This window comes from Nycticebus coucang, chromosome 3 (genome assembly GCF_027406575.1).
Source record: "Nycticebus coucang isolate mNycCou1 chromosome 3, mNycCou1.pri, whole genome shotgun sequence".
Classification (NCBI taxonomy): Eukaryota; Metazoa; Chordata; class Mammalia; order Primates; family Lorisidae; genus Nycticebus; species Nycticebus coucang.
In genome coordinates this window covers 146,226,676-146,250,234 of record NC_069782.1, presented here as the reverse complement: position 1 = coordinate 146,250,234, position 23,559 = coordinate 146,226,676, and the positions used below count along the sequence as shown (strand labels likewise).

General features: G+C 53.3%; 2 protein-coding genes across 3 annotated transcripts in view; one reads left to right on the top strand and one right to left on the bottom strand.

Moving 5' to 3' along the window:
* Nucleotides 1-7,753: 7,753 nt before the first annotated feature.
* EMX2 (empty spiracles homeobox 2) lies at nt 7,754-14,481 on the bottom strand. Of its 2 annotated transcripts, XM_053585530.1 has the most exons (3): nt 13,465-14,481; nt 11,417-11,601; nt 7,754-9,229 (listed from the first exon to the last, which is right to left on the bottom strand). In XM_053585530.1, the coding sequence occupies exons 1-3, from the start codon at nt 13,868-13,870 to the stop codon at nt 9,062-9,064; spliced, it is 759 nt and encodes a 252-aa protein (XP_053441505.1). In that variant the 5' UTR covers nt 13,871-14,481; the 3' UTR covers nt 7,754-9,061. The 2 variants fall into 2 exon arrangements, with proteins under 2 accessions (XP_053441505.1, XP_053441506.1); XM_053585531.1 differs by lacking the exon at nt 11,417-11,601 and having other exon boundaries at nt 9,126-9,229.
* The window catches only part of LOC128581137 (uncharacterized), a 53,706-nt gene continuing 44,333 nt past the window's right edge, over nt 14,187-23,559 (top strand). The window contains exons 1-2 of the mRNA XM_053583521.1: nt 14,187-14,191; nt 14,475-15,004. Coding sequence (XP_053439496.1) covers nt 14,187-14,191; nt 14,475-15,004 — 535 coding nt within the window. The remainder of the gene's footprint in view (nt 14,192-14,474; nt 15,005-23,559) is intronic.

The following is a 23,559-nucleotide window of genomic DNA, read 5'->3' as shown; positions in this document are numbered from 1 at the left end:
AGACACAGCATGGTCTACTCACCAAAGTGGTGGCCTTCCACTTGAAGTGGTCTATGGCAGTAGATGCCACTTCTGGTTTTCACAGGACATAACTGGAGTCATTTAGAGTGTAGGTTGAAGAGAACAGAGAGGGGATGGCGGTGAACAGAAGGCAGACCACCTTAGCCGAAGCAGGCTGTGTCCACGTTAGGCTAGAGAAGCCAGGACAGAACAGCCAACTGCAACCCCCCTGCCACACCCATTCCTGCAGCTCCCAGACATACTCAATCATGCCCTTCTTCCCGTCAGCCCTAGGCCCACCCCCCGCCACACACAGCCAAACATCACTCTGACCCATTTACAAGTGCAAATGAACCTGTGCTCACTGGCCCTTTTTGTGACATTCAGGAATTCTGAGGGTCACAGATAGTGGAGGCTGATGCAATTCAGACTCTCCACACTATGAAGGGGGCAGCAGACCAGTGAAGGAGGGAGTACTCAGAATACAGCTGATCCTCAGTGCTAAAGGCACCTTTGAAAACATCGCACCCTACACACACAACTCCTGCAGAGTCCTGGATTCAGGCCTGCGGATTGTGCACTCTGTGGGCACTCTGGCAAGGAGCATGGGGGCAGGGAGCTTTGCTGAAATCCAGCTCATGTTTCACTTACTCAGTGAACAGGGCAACCATACACCCAGAATAAGGGGTGCATTTTTCTGAGGTGCACAAAGACATGATGTGGGCTACAGCCACCCCATCCCCCATGGCCATGTGCACACTTCCAAATGTGTGTATGTGATCTATGTGCTCAGAGGTACAAGCTGCACAAGCACAGATATAGCTGCCCACATATACACAGCCACCATCATGCAAGGTGCAAGGCCACACTCAGGCATGGAACTCTTTCATTAGCATGTTCGCCCCCAGACCCGGGCACAGATTCTTCTGCAGGGCCTTTGCCTGGGCTGATGATGATGATGCCTTCAACCCCCATCCAGGCCCTGCATCCCAAAGGCAGGGCCTTAGAAGCACCTGGTCCCTCAAGAACAGGATCCAGTAACCAGGCACATTCCCCACCTGATTCCACCAGCCCTCCCTTACTAGACTCAAGATGAGGCCACTGCCACGGTAAACTCAGCTGAGGCCAGAGACTGGGCACTGTGGGCCCTACTAAGCGACCAAGAACATGGCCCATCCACTTTTTTAGTCTGCAGCAGGTAAGCAGGTGTCTGGAGGACAAGGGAAGTCCTGGCTCCTACCTACTAGGACTTTGAAGCTTCATGGAGCCAATTGCTTGAGGGACTATCTCCAGATCAATGACTTCTAAATAAGCTAGACACTCAGCCAAGGCTGAGCACCAGGCCTCCAAGTCAGCTTTCATTTGCTAGGGGAGCATAGGGAAAAGCACCCAGTGGGCCTTCTGGACCTGTCACTTTGATTACCTTACTGTCTAGTGACTCCTAAAGCTTTCTACAAGAAAGAGGCTTTCCAGACTAGCATCCTCAGTGGGGGCCCAGGACCCCCCCACCCCCTCCCACACACACACACATACCTCTGCCCAAGCACAGTGCCCAGAAGGCAGGCAGGGAAGGACTCAGTGTCTCCTTCCACCCACACCATTCAATGGGAGTCAGGTCAAGGTCCAGCCTTGGACACCGCTGACCTGGGGATGATGCATCTCCTCTGCTGGGGAGGGTGGAGACACCCACGTTCTCTGGGGAGCAGAGCTCTGCAAAGTGACCCCGTTTCAGAATGAAATTGAGCTGCCATTTTCATCTTCTTCCCAAATGTCAGCGGCGTTAGATCAGATTAGGAACTAATCTCTTGCCAAAATTCATTTCTGAACAAGAGAGGTGGCTGCAGGAGGATGGAATTTTGTTGTGGGTTTCCGTATTCTGCTTACCCTGTCCCTTCCTATTCCTGGGGTGAGAGTGGGGATAAAAGTCAGAATACACCACACTGAGGTTCCAAGTGGGCCTGGGGAGGGTAGGTGGCATTGCCCCTGCAAGAGTGAATGGGCAGCAGACAGGGTGGAGCTGACAGCAGGGGCAAAAGAAAGGGGACCAGGGGACAGGGAGGGCAGGGCAAAGAACAGACTCTGGGATTGCTACGATGTCTGTACAGCATCCTCCCTGGGAGAGTGAAGACCCTCCCCACACACCCCAGTTCCCTATCCCAAGCCCCCATTATGGGCCAGGGTGGTAAAAGGGAAGAGAAAAGGCAATTATAACCTAAAGAGAGAGAAGAGAAAAGGAAAAATAAACACCTGAACGAACTGGTCAGTACCTTGCAGGAGGCCTCAATTGACAAGTGACCAGAACACAGCCGCTGGCCTGAATGCATAATTACCCCAAGTGAAAATTCCCCATCTAATTTGATATTTGGTTCCTTGCAGAAGCTATAGCCTTCGTAAATAATATACAAAGTAAGAAACCTAATCCCGCCTGCTAGAATGTTTAATTCATCATTATGCGAGCTAATTGGAAGGTGATTATATGGTAATTGCTCATTAGTGGTGTATATTTATCGCTGTACCTTATGTCAAGGCCATGGGAATTGTGTAGAGTCTGTTCTCTCATTTCAAGGATCAGTTTCAGAAGCAGGAGTGAAGCAGGCAAGATCAAGTTCTTTCTGACGTCAGGGTCCAGCCAGGGACCCGTGCTATATATAGGGCCTGACGCTGGATGGGAGTGGGGGCAGCCTGGGGCCAGGCTAAAGCCTGGGGATCCGAGAGGTTGCAGGCAGCCGTGCCTGCCAGCAAAGCTAATTCTCCTAGCATCATTTTCCAAATGCAGCGCCATCCCTATCCCAGGCGCCAGGAACCTCCAGGGCCCCTCAGGTACTTCCTGGCCTCTGTTGATACACTGGAAAGGGATACTTTACCCCTGGCCTTTCTCTCTCCGGCTCCTCAGGAGGAGGCGTGTAGGGGCAGTTACGTGTAGGGTAGAGAGGAGGAGGATGAGGCTTGATTTGGGGACTGGACACTGGGTGGGAGACAGGGATCAGAAAGGTGAGGGTTGCCTTGGAGAAGAAGGTGGAATTTTGAAGTGGTGGAGACCTGGACTTCCTCTCCATCTAATCCCGGAAGTGTCGGGTAACTCCCCTCTTTTCAAGCGTGCCAAAAAAATTCTCTCAATCCCTACCCGCCCCTCCCCTGCCATGAAGCACAGTGCGGGCTCCGTGAAGGTACCAGGCTGGTGCCGAGGAAGCAAATCCAGAATCTCTCTCGCTGGGGTAAGCGGAGGAGCCTGGACGAACGAACGCGAAGCACCAAGAACGTAGAACGGTGGGAAACGCGGCACGAGAGTCCAATCCAGCCCCAAAGCCAACGCCTGGGCTGGGAACTTGGGAGAGTGGAAGCCAGTGTCTGAAATCCAGAGGGTGAGGAGAGGGGGGCGAGGTCCGCAGGTGGAGGTGGCAGCGGAGACAAAGTCGCGGGCCTCCCTAGCCCCGAGGACCAGGCCCCAGCGTCCGGAGGCCAGCGTCCAGGCAGGCGTCTTCGCACGTGGGCATGATCTTTGGCGCGCTCTGGCGCCCCCTCCAAGGAGTGCGACGCGCCCTTGCCCATTCGGACCCAAACCCCGAACTCTGGCACCCAAGTCCTGGCGGGGCACCCAGACTTGCAGCCCCGAGGCCCTCCCAAGTCCCCCAGCCAGGCAACAGTCGCTAATGAAGAAAAAGCCAATTAATCGCTGGGGCGCGGCTGATGAATTGGACCTTTCGCTTTCAAGTGTGGCCCGGCCTGGAGTTCCCTGGCGCACCGGGTCATGCTGGGAGAAGTCGCCTCCAGAATCCGGGTCACGCTTGGGGTCGGAGGGTTCTCAAAACACCCATTTTTTCCCCTTGCTATGGGCTGGTTAGGGGCAGAAAATCAAGCTGCCCAGCTGCTGGCGCGGGCTGGGAGCTGCGGGCGAAGCGCGCGGGAGCAACCGCGAATCTTTGCTTTGGGGCGGGTACCCCAACGCCACAGGCCGGCGTCCTCCGCCGCCCCGCCCGCGGCTGCTCGGAGGCGGCACCCAAGCGCTAGTTGCTAGAATCGTAAAGGCAGGTTTAGAAAAAGGCACAGTTACGAAAACAGAAAACAAAAAACGGCTGTTGTTTGCCAAACTCTGGAGCTGATGGTGCGCTGAGGGAACAACACCCCAACCCAGGCCTCCTCATTAAACCCACAACGCAGAGATCTCAATACATACAAATGTTGCGCTAATGCTGGGCAGGGACTTCGTCAGAGGAACTACCACCCAAACACTGAGAAATGTCCCCGCAAGTCACATGTACCGAGGCCACCCTCATCCTCTGAGACGAACACCTCCAGGTAAACTCAGATACTTATCCCGTGACTAGACCCAGGCGCACAATTCAATAGGTTGTATTTGCACACCTTTAAAGGCTCTCCACAGCCCCGCAAGTGCGCGTGCTTGTCCTAACTCAAAACGATCTAGATGTCTAGGACAGCCAGACATCGTGACCATCTACACAAGTAGCACTGGCCTCTCCAGCCTCCAACTTACTCAGTTAGCATCAACACAAACTGACTAAAGTCCTGGCTGAGACACACAATTATATCTCCACAATCCACAGACACATCTGTACACTGGTACACTCATCCTGTACAAACACATATTCACAGATCTCCAACCTAAGTCTCCCTCATACCGACTTGAAACTGCCCACGTGTGGGTAGCGCAGCTTTTAGACTCCCCCCTCCCACCTCCTCCACGGAGCGGGGAGCCCTGGCCAAGCCTCTCAGCCGCCCGAGTCCCTTCCCAACCGGCCTGTATGTCCTGGACTTTGTTTCCTGCGACTCGAGGCGGGGACGGGGAGGAGCCGAGGTTTCCAAAGCCGCGAGCAGGCCCGAGCCCCCTTTCTGCCCGGCCTGCTTGGCAGGGCTCTACGAGCGGCACAATCCGCCCATTGCACAAAAGTGGCCCTGCAGGTTCCGGGCGGTGGCCAACGCGCCCGCTCCGGCTCGGCTTGGCTGCCAGGAGCAGAGTCAGAGGTTGCTGAGAGCCCCGGACACCCAGAACGAGAGCCAGGAACAAGTAACTGTCCGGAGGTCCGAGGCTTTTCCCACCCCGGGAGTTTCTGGCTCCTTCTCGGAGGAATAGGGGTCCAGATCGGGAAACACACACGGACCCCACGTGCGCCTCGCAGGAGAAGGTAGTCGCAGCACACATGAGTTGTATAGTCCGTGTGACCCTCTCACAGCAACGCAAACTGAGAACCCGTGCCTCTCCAGAACATCCACTTGGCACAGGGGGACGCATAGGGAAGGCCTAGGAATAATCAAGGGACTAGAAGGTGAATCAAACTTGTAACCTACATCCCCACTCGGAGTCACAGCCAGGACACATGCCAACGTGCGTATAGTTGTCGGCATGCCCGGAGGAACACAGAGTCCTGCCCTGAGGGTATCCGGGCCTGGTAGCCATGTGACACCAGAGGCGCGCAGACCGAGGCCGGCCCCAAGGCTCTCACGCATCCCTGTCCAGAGGGCTCCAGCTCAGCACGCGCAGCTGCGAAGGGGACGCAGCAGCGGGGCACAGGAGCCCGCGCGCTCTGCCCCGCGCCCAGATAGTCATCGTGGGATGGCATCTCGCAAATATTTATATTCCTCAGCGACACGGCAGCCCGCGTCCACATTAGACGCTCTAATCCTGCCACTTTAAATAGATGAATTAATAAAGCAAACGAGCGGCTAATAAGCTGACTGTCCTGCCTTTTTGAGGCGGGGGGGAAGGACTCGAAAGTGCGCCAAATTTGTTTGCAGTGGATCAAGGCGAGCCGCCTCTGCTTCACTTTCTTTATCTTAATTCCGACTTGAAAAGATATAATTATCTAGTTTGAACAGAGCTGCTATCAAATCCTTCTTTGGGCCGGGAAGGGGGGCGTTGGAGTGGATTGCGACTCTCTGAGCCGCTCCGTGCAGTCGGAGATAGCGCGTAATGAAGATGTGGAGGCCTGAGATACAAAGGGCATTAACCTCATTAGCATGAAACCTTTTCTTCTTACCATTGTGGGACCCTTTCAGCCGCCTAATCCCCCCTATTTTCAAAGCTTGGTTTGTAATAAAGCTTTTAGTTTTTTTTTTTTTCAAAGCTAATGGTATTCTCTGATGATTTTTATTGCTGTTACACTACATAGGACGTTTACCAAAAAAAAAAAAAATCTTCACCACCACCCCCCTTTTCTTATACTTAAAAAGAATGAAGTATATGGTTTCTGCAGAAATTAGCCTTTTATCAAGACAGGAAATTTTTCTGTAAATGGCAAATCTGAATTTTAACGGGACAGAGTTCAGGGGCATTCTGAGTTTTAGAAGTTGGGTGGAAGGAAAAGGTGACTTGTACTTCCTTAAAGGAAAGGAATGAGCTGCCACCACACTTGGCAAGGCGCTCAGCATGGCTAACCAAGGCTGAGGGTCACCCTGCCCAAGTAGCTCAAAGCCCCGCTTGAGTGTTAGGGATACCTAGGTTGTGCCTCTCCCGTCTAGAGGCAAACCCAGGTCTTCTGAGGCCACCCCCTCCTCTAACCCTGGCATCTCCCTGAAGCAGCATCCCCCCACCCAAAAACAATACACTTTCTAAGAGGGGTCTGTGTGAAAATGTATCATGAGCAGCCAGAGTTCCACAGGACAGAGACAGAGAAAAGGGGGGAAACAGCAGAAATAGAGGGGGAAAACAGAGAGAGAAGCTGAGAATGAATTCTACTTTGGAGAAGGGGAGGAAGAAAAAGAAAGAAAAAAATTTCCATAGTGCCCTATAGTCCCCACACGTGCACGGAATGTCTAATCTTAACTTTTCAAGGCAGGATGTTAACAAAGCTTGTATTTTTGCCCTGCATTGTAACTTGGCCTTATCACAGTGTAAAGGGTGGGGAGATTGTCCTAAATTATGTCCAGGCAGCCCCCCTGGATCTGTGGATTAAGAGATTAAAGGAGACCACTGGGCAAGGCCTCCTCTCTCCCCTTCATATTCCTGGTATGATAATTGCTTAAACTGATTTGCACTTTCACAAAAGCTCGCAGGACGCTTTGTAGCTCGAACAGAACAGACGAGGTTTCTCTATCAATGGAAATAAAACTGATTAATGCAGCCTATCAGGATAAGAAGCAAATGAAGCATGCAAAAACAACCTCGTACCCCCAGAAGGGGGAAGAAGGGAGGGAAAAAAGCTAAGTTTCCTCCAAGACTGATTACAACTTTTTCTTTAATGTTAAAATTAAAGAGTTGAAGGTTTCTCAGAAGGCTTCCCTTATAAGGCTGCCAGGACCTTGGGCTTGTCTCCTCACCTTCCACAGTTTGAGGCCAGAGAGAGAAAGAAAGAAGAGACTTGGGCTTTGGGGGTTGAAATCAGAAACAAAGTTTCAAAGTTCCAGGATTCTGATTCTGCTGGTTTCCCTAATCCTCGGGGAATATATTCTTTGATGCGTAACTATATATCCTGATTTAAGGACAACAACAACAAAACAAAACAGAAATTAAGTAAGCATTTTTACCCTGAAGTTCAAACTAAACTCCCTCAGTAGGGCACGCAACGGGCAAAGGTCTGGTTGGAAAAACTTTTCTCACATCCCTTTTCTGAAGGACTTAAGTTTTCCTAATCTCTCTTCTCCAGTCGTCATCACTCTTTAAAATGCCTCAGAATCTATCAGTCTGGCCCCTTTTGTGGGTGGGAACCCTGAGTTTCTTGAGCTAGGTGGAGAAGGACCACACTCAAATTATTGAGATACATTTATAAAGATCCACTTCAATTTTGCAAGACGACTACTCTGAGGGCATATTGATAAATCTTTATTGACAAAATATTGACATTGACATACTTCTTGGAAGTATATAGTGTGTTAGAATTCTAACAAATTAACACAAAACACAAAAATATTTACATTCTGGTATAGAAGACATGAAGGAAGCATTTGTCACTCTTTTTAGTAAGTCTCTGATCTTGAAATAGAAACTCAGTGCTTCAAAACTTGCCGTGTGCTTGGCCACACTTAACATCATCCCCGATAACTAGTCCTTCAGTTTTTGCAACAGCTAGATTTAAAGTTTGGAATGTCCATTACAGTGAATGGTTGAACTCAGCCAATTTCTCCAACCGCTAAAATGAGAAGTTTACTTCCTGGTTTAAAGCCTCAGGATGTTAGGAAAGGGAATGTCCAAGAAATTTACTTAATTTAGCAATTTTTTTCAGTGTAAGTCCTGTCTCTTCTTGTGGGCACCCTCCCCCCACCACCCCCAGCCCCCCCGTCCTGCTCCCCGTTTCTCTGTAAGAGGACCACTATCATTGAGCCTACTTCATTTAGCTTTCACAATCACTTTGACATCAGAAGGTATCAAAAAGTGTTTACAGACTGCACATTTCTCGGAAAATAAATCAAAATGAAAAGCACATAGAACCTGTCTTTAAAAGGAAAATTACAATTCATTTTTGGTCTTTAGACACCATTTGCCCAAAAACTGCTACATGCAAGTCAAGATTTTGAAACAGGTGTGGGATGGGGCTAGATACGGAATTTTCATTTGTTATTACTCATTATTTTCAAAGATGGGGGGGTAAACACTGTGAAGTGCAAAATAAATAGTACTGTGCCTGGTTGGGTGGTTTGCTTTTTTATCATCATCATTATTATCATTTTTTTAGTGGACTGTGATAAACGAAATACCTGCCAATCATCTTGTCTTGCGGGTTCAATATTTGACTGACAGCTCCCCTTGTCAGAGCGCACGTTCAGCTTTCCACATTTGGACGTCTCTGTCTCTCTCTCCCTCCCCACATTTGCCTCCCTCTCTCCTTCTCTCTGTCTGTCTCACTCACTCACTCACTCAGCTGCCTCTTTAGATGAGGGTTGCATGTTGATGAAGGAGCCTCAGTCCTCTGCCATCTCCGTGCGGCCTCAGATCCGGACCCTGTGCCCAAAGTCTTCGCTCTGCGATGCCGCTCCCACGGTTCCCTCTCCCTTTCTCGGTGAATGTGTGTGTGGTTTGTTTTTGTTTTGTAGGTTTCTTCTTCTCCTCCTCCTCTCCCTGTCTCTGTTTTTGCTTCGTGTTGTCCGTGTCCGTGGGGTTAGGTTTGTGTTTTTAATCATCTGAGGTCACATCTATTTCCTCCGGACTCGCCTGCTTGGTGGCGATTCTCCACCGGTTAATATGGTGCGTTCCTTTTTTCTTTTGTTGCGAATCTGAGCCTTCTTCCTCCAACTTCTGCCTTTTGAACTTCGTTCTCCGATTCTGAAACCATACTTTTACCTGTAAGTGAGAGGCCAGTGGGGCACGTTAGCTCTTTCACTGAGCGCTCCTCCCAAGTGCTCAATCCCTTTGCCTAGTCCAGACAACCATCCCAGACAGAGCAAAGGCCCAGCACCCAGATGCATATCCTAAGGTCTGGCCTCCTCTTGGCCGTTCCTCAGGGAACAGGGCCCTTAGTGCATGACAGGCAGGAGGCCTGGCTACCTGCCCTTTTGCACCCTCCTGGGAACCTTTCCCAAAGCCCCACTGCCCGGAGTGCCCTGAGCCCCTTCTTACTCAGCCCACCCATACTCTATGGACAGCCAAGGCCCTGCAAAGCATGGAAAATCCCTATAAAATAATAAGTAATGAAAAGTAAAGGGAGACATGTCCCTAACTCCCCCCAGCAAAAGTGTTTTGGAGAAAGACCAGGTCCGAGGCTGCTGTAAGCTTTCCTGGAGGCCCAATGTGCTTTCTATTTTCTGCTGGTCTGGGCGGTTGTTCCTAAATATAGCGCCTCCTATGCCTGGCTGGGACCCTAGGTAGAGGATCAGGGTTTGTCTGAGCTTCCTCCTCCTTGGTGGAGACTCTCATAGGTGAGCAGGAGTGAGAGGGGGGCTGGAGGACTGTGGACTGTACAAGCCTCGGGACCAACCCAGCTGTACCTTTCTAGCTAGGAAAGGCGGCTCAAAAGTGAAAGCTTCTGAAAGATGGCAGGGTAGACAGGAAGTAAGAGAGAAACTGAATATGTGATGAGGGAGACCAGAGTGAGTCCTCTCTTCTTTCCTCCTAACCAGCCCCAGAACTGGCCAGGGTCAACATTAGAACTAGTCACATCACTTCCCACTAGGGTGGGGCTGGCGGCTTGGTGTCACCAAAGCCTTGCTAGAGGTCTGCACCAAATGAGGTGGGAGTCGGCTGCCATCCCATGGCCCCTTGGGAAAGCTGGGTAGTAGGTCCCCATTTGGGGGCCAGACAGTAACACTGTCTAAGTTTCTCAGCAGTGAGGTACAGGTAAGGGAGATGGTGGTGACTACACCTCCCAGACACATAGCCAGTCCTGTGTAGACAGCAGTACCCCTGCCCAGTCCCAATCCCTGAACCCCTGAGGTCCGCTCCACTACCTCCTCTGAGAACACCAGGCAGTCTTGACTTGCTCTCCCCGAATGCCCCAGTCCCCCAAAGTGCCCAGTGAAAAAGCCGAGCGGGAACAAGGCTGAATTTAATTTGCTTTGAGTTTGCTAATTGAGGGGGAGGATGGTTCATTTCTTCCCGGCTCTTGCCCAAGGCGCGCGTCAGTGCGCTCCGGGCTTGACACGCACACAAAGACTCCAGGCAGCGTGGGCAGCGAGGCGGACAAAGACCACCGCCGCCTTGGCTGTCCGGGAGAAATCAGCCCGGCGTTCCTTGTGCTGCCCGGCACAAACGCGCGAGGCCCTCCTCAGTTTCAGGGTAGGGGAGGACATTTTAAAACAAAAGGCTCGACCTTCGTGCAGTGCGCAGGAAAAGTGTTACAACTTAATGTGCCCCGAAAACGGTACTGTTTACTAGGAACTTTGACCCTGTCCTGCGGATCCACTTACTGTAGCGCCTACTGTAGCCCTGAGCCTCCTCCCCACCCTAGGACAACCCCAAGCCAGGCATGCCTTAGGACCCTCCCCCAGGCAGATCCTCTCTGCAGCCTTCCAGTTTTATTTCTCCAATTTAGGGTGTACCCCTTATTCCTGGCCTCCACCTTCCGCCTCTCCCATTCCCTTAAGGGAAGTAAGTGGGGCCCAGAGCGTGAGCCATGGACCAGGAGTGACCCAAAACTCTTCCCTGAACGCACATTCTGCCCTCTCCAACCCGGAGCCCCAAACACCCCACTGTTATATCCCTCTTCTTTGACCCCAACTAGATAACCACATTCTCACCAAAAGTCTCACTAAAAGTGCAGAGCTGTCTTAGCCAGGAGCTACAGAGCACATCCAGATGGACGAAAGAACTCAGCACATCACCCCAGAACCTGGAGTGGGTCGGCTCTTCCAGCCCCTTGCTGGAGCCCAACAAAGCCAGCAACCTTCAAACATAAATCCCGAACCCAAGCGTGGAACCAGCCACCAGGACTTTCGCCAAAGGCCCGCTGGGAGCTCTACACTTACCGCTTGCTGGGTGCCAGATTGGGAGTGGAGGCCCACGATAGGTCTCTTGTGCCTGGGCCACGCTCACCTGAGTTTCCGTGAGGCTGAGGCTGTGTGCCAGCTGCTTCCTTTCCGCGCCCACCACGTAGTGATTCTTCTCGAAGGCGTGTTCCAGCCTTAGAAGCTGGGACGGGGAGAAGGCGGTTCGGATTCGCTTCGGCTTTCTGGCCAGCGCATTGTGCAAAAGAAAACTCTCAGGGCTTGTGTCGTTTCCTGCAGGGGGCACAGCAGAAGTCCCATTAGGGAGGCCGATCTAGCCGGAGGCGCAGGCTTCTCCCGAGCCGGGCTAGCCTGGCACTGCGCTCCGAGACTCCGCGTAGCCCGCGCTGCTCGGCCTGCAGGGGCTGGTGGTTCTCCCGCAGCACACGAAAGGTACGCTGGCCCAGCTACCAGACCTGGACCTCTAGGGCTCCAACTGTGCGGCACCCAACCAGCAGTTCCCCGGTCAGGGGCAGCAGTTCCCTGACCTCTGGGAGCTCCGCAGCCGCGGAACTCACCACCTCCGCACCCGGCCCCAGGGTACCGGAGGGATACGCCAAAGAGCCTGATCCGGGATTGGCGCCCACGAACCCAAAGAAATAGCTTTCTCTTCTTTCTAACCTCTCGGGGAACTTTGACCCAAAGTAGAAAGGCGGTGGCCTGCTATCCAGAGTTTAGTTTAAAAATTGTCTTCCCTTCTGGGGAAGTACAGAGACCCAGCGAGTCGTTGCAGCCGGACCGGGACAGAAACCTCGCGGGCGTGCGTGCCCGGCTTCTCTTGCTGCCGCCTCTCCAGGACCCGGCTCCGGAGAACTAGAAGAGAGAGACCCGAAGGAAGGGATCGAAACCCAGGGGCTGCCGAATGGCAGGCCCCGCTGGGACTGTCTGCGGCCGGCACAGTCACGGGTGCTCCGGATCTGATAGCGGGACCAAGACCGCGGCTGGCAGAGAATGAGCAAGGGGAGCCCTAAACTTTTCGAGCAAACCAGGAGAGTTTCAGATACACGCGTTAGAGTAGGAAATCGGTTCACTGAAAACCCAAACAAAGAAAAACAAACTAACTGTGCAGGGAGAAATGGAGGCAAATCCAGTCCAAGAGCAAGGGGGAAAGGATCTGGTTTGGCTTTGGGTTCTTTCTTTCTTTTTTTTTTTAATTGACATCTACTGGACTCCATGCTCTGGCAAGAACGCAAAGGGTTAAGGAATGGACAAGCCGCCGGGTATTGATCGGCTGCCGCCAGAGGTAGATCTTTTACCGACTCAGATCTGTAAACTATCCCTTTTTTCAAGTTTTGACTTCCCGCCTACTCCCCACCCAGAGAAAAACAAACAAATCAAAAATATCCCAAGAAATGAAAACACCAAAACATCTTCTCCTCCCAGCAGTCTCCTGACCTAGTTCGTTTCTTTCAAAAGAAAGAAAAACAAAACCCAGACGGAACCTGCCTTCCCACCGCGGCCGCTCCGGGCCCAGTTAAGCAGTTCTCCGCCGGAATGAGGGGCTCCGAAGCTTTCCACCCGCGCGGGTTCCCGCCCCTCCCTGGGCCTCAGAAAAGCAGGGGAAAAAATAGACTCCCATTCTTTGGTCAGGAGACACGAGAGTCCCCTCGTTTCCGGAAGAGGGTCGAAGACCAATAAGTCGTGAAGTGCATGGCGTACAGGGTCGAAAGCAGTCGAAGGCAAACCTGGTGGCCTGGCTGCGTCCGTGCCCCTCGGAACCAGAACGGCCGCGGGCATCGCCCAGGGGACCTGGAATCTGGACTCTGTGGGCTCGTGGGTCCCTGGCAGGTAGGCACACAGAGCAGGCTGTCCCAGCCTCCCCTGACCCGAACGCTCTCGGGGACAACTTCTCAGTCCGTACCCCTTCCCAAAGGGTCAAGAAGCCCGCAGGCCAGCATTCCAAACCGGCCGCACCTTCGGAGACGGAGAATCAACACCATGCCTGGGCCCCGCGCTGCTCAGTTTCCCAACCGGGCGCGGGCCCGCAAGCCAGAGCAACCTCAGCGCAAGCCTTCCCAAGTGCCCACCTGGAGCAGGCCGGGGTAGTGAAGGATTCGGCGGGAGCGGCACGCTGCAGTCCCGCGACGTGGCACGTACCTTGGAAGCGATGACCCAGATATCGGTAGCGGTGGATGAGCCAGGGGTAAAAGGTGGACGGGTCCCGCTGCTGCGAGGCGAAGAGGGGGTGTGGCGAGTGCGAGGAGGGCAGGGGGTGGGCGGCCAGGGCGTGCGGTGGTGGCACCGGGTGCACTGGCACAGCGGGGTTGGGCGGGTGCGAGACCGCCTCGGCGAAGACCAAGTCCGGGTTGGAATAGACTCCCCTACCGGCAGCGGCCGCTGCAGCCGAGTGGAAGCCGTTGAGAAACGGATTTATGGGGCTGGAGTTGGCGTAGCTGAGCGCGGCAGGACGGATGGGGTCTTCTGAGCGAGAGGCGGGCAGGGGACTGTCCTTGGCCACCAGCGACTCGATGGTGAAGCAGCGCTTGGGCGCCGGCTGGAACATGCTGCGCGGAGGAGCTGGCGCTCAGGGCTCCCCGCTCCCGGCGACCGCAGCGCGCTGACTCCGCCGCCCGCTGCCCGCGGCGAGGACGGTGGAGAATTGGGGACTCGTTTGTTTGGGGTGGGGGTGGGGGCGGGGGATGGGGGGAGGAAAGGAAGAAAGAAAGGAAAGGAAAAAGGAGAGGTGGGGGGAGGGAGAGGGAGTTAAGAATCCCGAGAATCTTGCACCAAACGCGCCCAACCTAGAGAGAGGGGGAAAAAAATCCTTCCAGAAGAATTTGCAGGCGTGGATTGGGGTGATTTTTTTTTTTTTTTGCGAGATGGCGTGGGGGGATCAGAGTTAGAGGCAGGGAGGAGGGGTGGGGAAGTTTCTTGGGGGAGGCAAAAAAAGTTTTTTCTCCTCTGCAAAAGGCGGGCAGGGCGCCCTAAGTCCAAGGACAATCCATGGAAGTGTTCGCTTCTTCACAAGTTGTGCAAACGATTTGTTAGTTCATGAGCCTAATTAGTGCGGGGATCACATAAACAGCTTCCTCCGAAGCCTGGTAAATGGCTTGATGATTGGTCGCTATTACTCGCCCTGAGGTGGAAGGGGGGGAGACTCTTTAAAGTGCGTCAGAGGGAAGCGAGCGCCTGGGAACCCGGAGGCCTGGATCTGGGCCGAGGTGGAACGGAGTCGGCGCCGCAGCCTGGGCCGTGCCTCCCGCCTCCCGCAAGGCCGCCCGGCCTCTCCGCGCCCTCGCCCCGCGCTCCCAGCTCACTCGCTCGCGCGGCGCCCGCTGCGGCTTCTCCTCCTCTTTCGCCTCCTCCACTTCCTCCGGTTTCTTCTTCTCCTCCTCCTCTTCCTTTTTCTCCTCCTCCTCTTCTTCCTCCTCCTCTTTCCCCACCTCCTCCCGCTCAGCCACTGCCTCCTCCTTCACTACCACCAGCACCACCACCACTCCCTCAGGGGCTCCCGAGTCCCTGCAGAGTCCCGGCCCGCGCCGCCTCCGCTGCGGGCCCCTGGATCCCGAGCCTGCAGCGCCCAAGCTGATAGGACAGACCGACAAACGGACAACATTCCTTACGCCTAACGCTCTGCCATGCTGCCACCCGCAGCCCCGCGTCCTGCAACTAGGATCGCCCCTGGAGCACCTTGAAGGTAAGCGGGCGGGGGCTGGTTCCCCGCGAGGATTAAACGTGCTGTCCTGTTATACTGGTCCCCACTCTCGGCAAAACTCCCAGCATTTTCCTAGGCTAGGAGGGAGCCTGGGATGAGTTGGGGAGGGTCCTTCCACCCTTCCAACCGCGCATAGCCTCGATGTCCCAGGATCTGTGCGTTAGCGATCCTTGACCCGGCTCATTCGTTTGCAAGTTGAGTCGGGAGCCAGAAGCCTCAACCCTGAGGGAGTTGTGGGCTTCCAACTGGAGCCCTCTCTCGCCTACCAGTCTTGCGGTTTTTCTGTCTGGAAGGGTGCTCACCTCTTTCCCCCAAATAGTTCCTTCTGGAATATCTGGGACGGAGACCCCAAGGTCAGGGGAGAGCCCAGTGTGGTGCGACTCTATTATTATAGTTCCATTGCAGCTATTTTAGATAGTGTTGTCATTGTTATTATTGCTGCTGCTATTATTATTATTTCTATTATTATTCTGCCATCTGTTGTCCTAGGGGCGAGTTGCTGTGCAAACCCAGGACTCAAAACTAGAGACTGCGTTTTGAGTCTCCAGTCCGGGGCCGTGTCCGCATTTTCGAGCTTGCCTTCGGTTTTGGGATGATTTTAGGGCTGAGTTCCCTCGTCCCCATTGGCTCAGGTATCAGCATAATTATGATCACATCCCCCAGGCTGCTGGCGCTGCTCTCTGTTTATTGGTGGTTAAAGATCTATTATCTATTCATCAGCCTCCTCTTTTTTTTTTCTTTTTGCCAATTACAATCTTCTAAAGTAAAGTAACAGCAGGTATTTTTGTATGTTTACAATTAATGATAAAAAAAATCTAGCGTTCTTTAAATCTATTACTCCCAAGATCCTGTTATTTCTCCTAAGAAGGACGAGATCCCTGTATTTGGTGACTAGGTTACAGTGAGACCCAGCAGAAGTGGATTGGGAGTGGGGAGAAGAGTGAAGTCTATGTGAGCAAGGCTGCAAGGCCACCAGACCCAACAGCCCGAGGTCCAGCCTTAGGACATGCTCCACACTTCCCAGCCTACCCCCTTTCCTTCCTTGGTTCCATCTGCTGTGTATTTATGTGTGTGTCCACTTCTCCATTTTATTCCAAATACAGTGTTGGGGGGTCTAAACACCTCTTTCAGGAAACCATTCTGCAAAGACATGAATTAAGAGCAACGTTTTCTGGAGTTTTTCGGAGATTAGTGGGGAGCTGGCAGAGATCATCTTCACTGCCCACCCCAACACCGTTGAGGGCACACAGGTGCTCACATTCACACAGCATTAGGTGTGAGCCTCAGCTTTACCTTCATAGTGGGAGAATGTTGCCTCCCCTTTAGGCTTTGCACCTCTGCCACATCACCTCTAGACTGGGGCCCTGACCTGGTATTGACACTATGTGGTTCCAAGTGGTCTTGATTTGCCCCCTCTTTCTTTCCAGGGCCAAAGATTCTGAGCATTAGATACAGGTCCTTGGGATGGGGATATATTTGCAGATGCACCTCCCTGGGCCTGAACAACTGTTCCCCCAAAATACTGTCTCCGAATTGGAAATTCCTCCCTCAATTAGGCTATTGGGATAGAGGCCCTGCCACTCCTGGGAACAGGGAGCCTGAAGGGTGGAGAGCTTTTGGCTATGGACAGGCAGCAAGCTAAGGGCAGAGCTAGGGGTCACCCTCCAATTTCTGAAGCTGGAAACATCCAATTTAGGCAGGCTGTGGATCCCAGATCCATCAAGTAGAAGAGGACACCTACCTATGAGCCTTTGAGAAAAGACTGGAGGGTCAGGCTCCTCCACCTGGGCTGAGTTGTTGAAATGTTGAGGTTGCAAAGTGGGACCACTAAAAGATCCAGCCTTGCTTCAGGGCAGAGAATGGCTGTTAACTGCACAGGCACAGTTAGCATTACTGGTCGTGGCTAGGGGAATAAAAGTTGTTGACCTTGAGTACAAGGGGAATTCAGTATATGTCTGAACACTTCCCCCATGAAATGTCCCTGGTGAGTGATATGGAGAGGGTATCCGGTGTTACCTTGTCTTAAAACTGTGGAGCACTGAGATGTAGTCAGTACTCCCTTAACCTTTCCCCTCTTCTACCAGGTGGTATGAGGAAAGTGTCCTAAAGGAGCAAATGACAGTCTGGTGACAGGACTCATCTTCTTCCTGCCTCAGGATGGTTGGTTGGCCAGAGCAGAGGTTTAACTTAGGTCATGCGGCATCCACTGCAGGCCACCCACCCTTTGAAAACTGCCCCCCTGCAGCCCCCTGTGCCCCAGGGGCTCTGGCTGGACAGTGCAGAAGGGCAATGGTGATGGAGTAGCCGGGTCTACTGTCTGCCTTCCTGAAGAGAGCAGGGCCTGCCAGTTTCTCTGCCCCAAATGCTGTGGTCCCTCAAAGGAGCAAAGGGTTTCCAGTGAGCAAGGGGCGGTGCAGAAGCCCAGGAAGCTGGGTAATCTATGATAATTCATGCACCCAGACCTGAGGAGCCCAGACGTGCAGGGGAATTAACTAGGATAGTAACTCATTAACTGTGCTGGCTGGTGGAGGCACACCAGGGCACTGGATACTCTGGTCTGGACAGGGACCCTGAACTCTTAGTCACCACAGCTGCCGCTCACTTTTCTTAGGGCCTTCTAGGGAGTTTGGTTAAGTACAAGTGCAGTGTGGTTTGAGGTGGGAAGATTTTGAAACAAGGGCTTCCTCCCCTCTGTCCCATGTGTTCCTCAAGGCCCAGCTGCCCCTGGGGCTCTGTAGGCTCAGGAGTCTAAACTATGAGGGCAGCTGGACTAGCAGGCACATCCAAAGGTTCTAATCCCAGATCTGCCATTTACTGAGTGCCCTTGGGCAGCACCAAAACCTCTCCAGCTCTCATTTTGTAAAAATGCCTCCAGTGCTACCTGGGAGGCAGTGGGGAGAAGCAGTGTGGCTTCTTTGGGGCAAGTGATAGAACTGTTCTACTTCCTGACTGTGGTAGCACTTACATGACTGTAATATGTTTTTCAAAACTCATAGAACTGTACACTAGGAAGGGTGAATTTTCCTGTACGTAATGATACCCTTAATAAATCTGCTCCACATGCACCAAAAAAGAGGCATGCATTTACAGCTTAACTGTATGATGTTTGTTAAGTTACCTAACCTCCCTCTTGCCCCTATTTTCTCTTCTCTGAAATGGGAATAAATAACAGTACCTTGGCCCCTGGGATTGCTCACTGAGATAAGAAAAGCAAAGTGCTTAGACCGTGTGTCTGGCACATTGTCAACTACAATGGAAGTTAGCTTCGGTCCTTGACATTGCTGTTATTACTTACCCCCTCCACAGCTCGTTGCTGGGCTTCAGGGACTGAAGGATAAAGTTGTACAAACATGAGCTGATGCTCAGCTCACATTCCAGCCACGCTTCTCTGTGCTTCCCCCAAAGACCCCCTGAACTTCCCTAGGGAGATGTTGGACTGTGAAAGGCCTGGATTCCTGGCTCCTGGGAGGCATCAAAGGGCAGGAATTCCTGGAGATCTCTGATAACCATCTGCTCTGAGTTTCCTGCAAGTGCCCTGTGCTTCAAAGACAAGAATGGTAGTGTCTTACCGGGCCGGTGCTAGGCCTGTAAGGTATCTGGGGTGGGTGCGTGGTACTCAAAGAGGTACTCAGGGGCTGCCTGGGGTCATTACCTGTGTGACTTTCACCTTCTTGGGCCTTGGTTGTCTCATCATTGAAAAAGAAATATTGCTGTCTTAACGGTTGTTGAGAGGAGTGAGTGATCTTATGCTTAGCACACTGTTAACATTCATCAAATGTTGTTATTGTTAGCCCACCCGCTGCACTTGGCCATATCCAGGCCATATCCAGACTTTGGACCCTTGCAGCGAACCGGTACTGGAAAGCCCTCATCGTGCTCCGGCTGTGGGGCGCAGAAAGTGTGAAAGCCAGGGAAGGGTGCGCCCTTTCCCTGGCCCGAGGCATGCGGAAGGTGCCCTGAGCTGGGGAGAACTCAAATGGGATAAGGATCGCTTCGACCCCTATAATGCTCAGTCAGCCTGGTCTCTCCGAACGCGTAGGGCGTCGGTGGGAAAAAGAAAAGTAGAACTGATATCTTGAAAACACTGTTATAAAATTATTACGACAAATCTCTTTCTGCTGTCCTCCCCAGAGGCCTTCTCGCCAGGCCCGTGCGACGGCGGCCCAGGGCCCCAATCGGCGAGCGCGCAGCGGCGCCTAGTGGCGAGTGCCTGGAGCGGCCGCAATACCAGCCGACTCCCGCACCCTGGGCGCGGAAGGAGTGCTGGGGTTGCATCTCAATTCCAAGGTCTCGCCGAGACCGTAATGCAAGCCGGGGCGATCTAAAGAGACTCACTGGTTGCGGAAGAGAGCGGGTGACTTGGAAATGCGTCCCTCCTCCCTGCATCAGTTCTAGCTTCAGAGTTCCTCACGCACGCTCGAATTCCTGCTTCACTAGGAGTCCGGGATTCCTTCCGAGGAGGCGAGGAAGGGTGACAGGGGCGGGACAGATTCTGGTCCAAGAAGGATAGGCGGCCGTGATCACACGTGCCAGGGAGATAGCTAGCTACCGCACAAATGCAGCCGCGACTCCAAGCCTGAGGTCCCGGATCCCCCGGCCCGACCGCCGTGTGGCTCAAAGGTCCGGCCTGTGACGGCCAGCGCTGGCCCCGCCTGGGCAGGAGTCGCAGGGTGCCGCTCTCCGAGACTTGCGCCCCCTCGCGGCGGGCCGAGGCCGCCCGGAGCCAAGGGGTCCTTGCTAATTGCAGAGGTAAAGATTGATTATCCCCCACACTCTGGGAACAGTGTACCGTTGGGCCTCCTCGATGGTGTTCTGGTGACTCGACCCTTTCTCCTCGAGTACGCAGACCCCAGCCGTCTTGGAGCAGCCTGGGTCTTCTGGGGATGTGACACCCCCGGATCTGCTCCGGCTTTACTGGAAACCGGTGTGTTATGAAGGCGGCCCGGAGCGGCGCCCTCGGCATAACCGCTCCGGAGCTCGGAGCCCTAGCGGGAAGGTCTCGCCTTGGTGCCGGCCTCTGCGGCAGAGGCGCTATCCTCTGGACGTCGGCGGCAGCTCTGTGGGCGTCTGCGTCTCAGACGTCCGGAGATCCATGTGTTTTGAGATGCAACGTTTCAGAGTTAGAAACTCCGCTTTGAGGTCTGGAGCCACACGCGTGACCTGGCCGTCGGGTTTATCTCCACCACATTGATCCCTCAATACACACACAGTCCGATTCACTATTCAAAGTAAAGAGACAGAATCTCAGTTTCTTTTGCCCTCAGCTGTCTTCAAATGAACGTCTAAGACCACGCAGAGACAGGCAAGGGACAGATAGGCATACAGACACGGAAATTCGGAGGCAGAGGCGCTCTTGTTCAGGAGACTCTCCAGTACGGATGAAGACAGTTCTGACTCTCCTGCACTCTCCCAGGACTAGGTGTGGGTTAGTGAGAGTGTCAGCTGCTACAAGGCTGTTTATAATGAAGAAAAGGAAGAGGCTGTGCAGGGGGCGTCAGCACATCCTTCCATTCGCCCCCACAGCTGAGTCTCAGAAGATCACCCGCCCTGGGCTCCGGTAGCTCCTAGAGGTCTAAGAACCGGAGGGGGAAGCAGGGGCCACCTTTGGACCTCTCTGCTGGGCTCTGTAGCATCTTTGTGTAAGAGACCGATAGCCTCTTAACTCGGAGTCAGGTCCTCCTGGCATCATAAGGGGCTCCTCAGGCTTCTCAGCGTTAATCCACCTTCAAACTGCTTCTGAAATACCACCCTCCCCAGCCTTTCTCTCCAGGACTTCTGCTGCTACCTGGCAGTTTTCTGAACTCAGGGGCTGGAATGGGGCTTAGAAGGAGAATCATGCCATGTGATGAAAAAAGGAAATTTGAGGCGTTTTCCTTTGAACTAAGAAACTCTCCTTGAAACTTGGGGAAGATTCAGGGAGGACTTAGAAGAGTATTTACAATTTCCTCTCCCTTGTATCAAGCTTTAAGAAAAGAAACACACAACCATGATCTCAGTGAACATGACATTTTGGCATGGCAGGTTTGGGAAAGAGTCGTGATACTCATCTTTCTTTCAGATGAGAAAACAGACTCAGAGAAGTTATACCAAGTCACTTGGTTTCACCCCTCCTGTTCATGGGTGCTGGGCGTATAACTTGGGAGGAAGCTGGTCTCCATTTTTCCTCCAGACCCGTTTCTCCAGCCTCAGCCCCTGCACTACGCACTCTTTCTTCCCCATTTGCTTCCTGAGGTAAGACTGGAGGGCCTTTGGTGGCCTTGCTGTCCCCAGTGAGCTGAAGGTCTGGTAAGGTGGAATTGTGGGGCTGTGGCAGACTCCTGCAGGAGACTGGAAGCAGCCCTGAAATATTTACTGGTGGCCAGAGCAGTGCCAGTGCCAGCAGGCCAGGAAACCAAAGCCCCTCCAGAACTCCCATCCTAGCCTTCCAGGGGACCCTGGGGGGTCTCCTGCTGTGTCTTCTGCCTCCCTAGCTCTGCGGGGCCTGCATGGAGCTAGCGGAAGACAGGAGCATGGACAGGGGCTGGGAGCTTTCCATGATGCCCATAAAGGGTCTGTCTGATGGGGACACCCCCCCCACCTCCCACGTGTCCCGCTAAGACCTCACCGCACCCCTGAAGGTCATTAATTACAGGTGTCCTGGGCATCTGTCCGGGGCCCAGCCCTCCTCCACCCGGGAAGGATGAGCCCTTTGGTCTGGCCCCCTGAAGCTCCCCAACGCTGCTGCCCCCAACACTCACCTACTGGGGCCCCTGGAGCCTGGAGACTGTCCACACCAGGCTCTGCTCGTGTGCATCCCCTCGGTGCCCGGCCACGCGGGGCCCTCTGCTTCACCACCAGCCCTTGGTGGCTGAAGGAGAGACGGCGGCGGATGGGGCCCCGAGGGAGTCTCTGGGGGCCTGCAGGAGCCAAGCCGGCTTGGGCCTCCTTAGCCTCCGCGCTGGGCACGAAGTGACCCCGGGACCCCCAGCAGCAACTAGGAGAAGGCGGACCGCCGCCGCCCCCAGCTTAGCCTGGCCGCCAGCGGCTTGCCGGGGCTGCGCAACAAAGGGGGGCATTGCGGCAGCGCGGGCAGGGACCGCTGTGGTTCAATATTAGCTTTTCATTCCAGTCTATTGTGCCCATCTGAGATAATATTGACTCTGAGGTGAGAGCCCACAGACGACAGAGCTTGTCTAACACTCCGCTGCAGGGCGCTCGAAGGGAAGAGAACCAGAAACGGAGCGTTAAAGTGACTGCAAATAAAAGCTGCTCGCGCTGCGGCGCGCCCCGGGCAGCCCACCGTCCCGCCGTGGGGCGCTGGTCACGGCGTGCGGCCGGAGCTCCGCGCTGGGAACTGGGGGTTGCGGGAGGGTCTTGAGGGTTCCGAGGCTGCTCTAAGAAGGAGCCCTGCGGGTTCCCAGCAAGAACAGCGCTCGTTTGACACATACTGCCATCTTCCAGACAATTGATTTCCAGGTTCCTCTTATAAGTAACTCTGGAGAAAAACGAATCCACAGACACACCGTGTAAGTTTGCTAGGAAGCCGAAACTGGCCACTGAGCTATTTCCCCCTTCGAAGGTGTAGCTCTTCAGAGTAGCTTTTTTGTCCGTATTTCTCCTGTTTCCCTAGTCCGAGAAGGAAAACACACGCAGCAATTATCATTAAACTGCATTACTTGTGGGTGAGTGGGTAATATCAAATTTCGAACTGCGCATTTGGCTGTGCTTTGGGTTTGCTTGCAGCCCATCATTGAGTCCCTTAACTGCCTTTCTAACCGCACTTTTAAAGGGCCTCTGGAACGTTCCAGTCTTTTCATAGAAAGATTCGTTTCAATTTCCAAATTGCCTATAAATGCCTATATTGGAAAATGGCGCTTTAAATTGTTTTACATGTCACAGACAGAATACTTTAGGATAAGGCAGGGGAAGGGGGGGCACCAAACGCACAAACGCACGGGGCTCTGGCTGAACGAGGCGTTTAAGCCCTGGGGTGTCATTTACAAAATCTGCGCCCTCTCGGCAATTGGAGTCTGACCTCTATGAGAGATAATCTGTTAACTCCGTTACCCCCAATAAGGAGCGGGTCCTTTGGGATCTTCTCATTCACCCCCAGACACATAGGCATGTGCGGAGCTGGGAGAGGGCGCGGGGTGGGACAGCAGCGTCTCCAACCCCTGCCGGCCGCCAGATACTCAGCTGGCGCTGGCGACAAGGAGCGCTTCGGATCCTTCAGAAGACACGCTGTTTCCTGTATAAGATCTGTAACATGTATGTTCCCTGTGTATTACATACCGGTTAACCTATAATAAGTATTATACAGTTTCATCATATTAGATACCGCTTAACATATTTAACATCCAGTTCCTGTATTACATTCTTTCATTATTTAACATATATGTTTTATGTTGTACACACCTCTGCACATATATGTGTGTATGTGTGTGTGTGTTCTATTTATTTATGTGTGTGAAGCTATATGAGGGAGATCTTAAATTAAGCTCCTGAGAAGTACATATTTAATCAGTTTAACATAATTTTATAAAGCCCTAATTAAAACC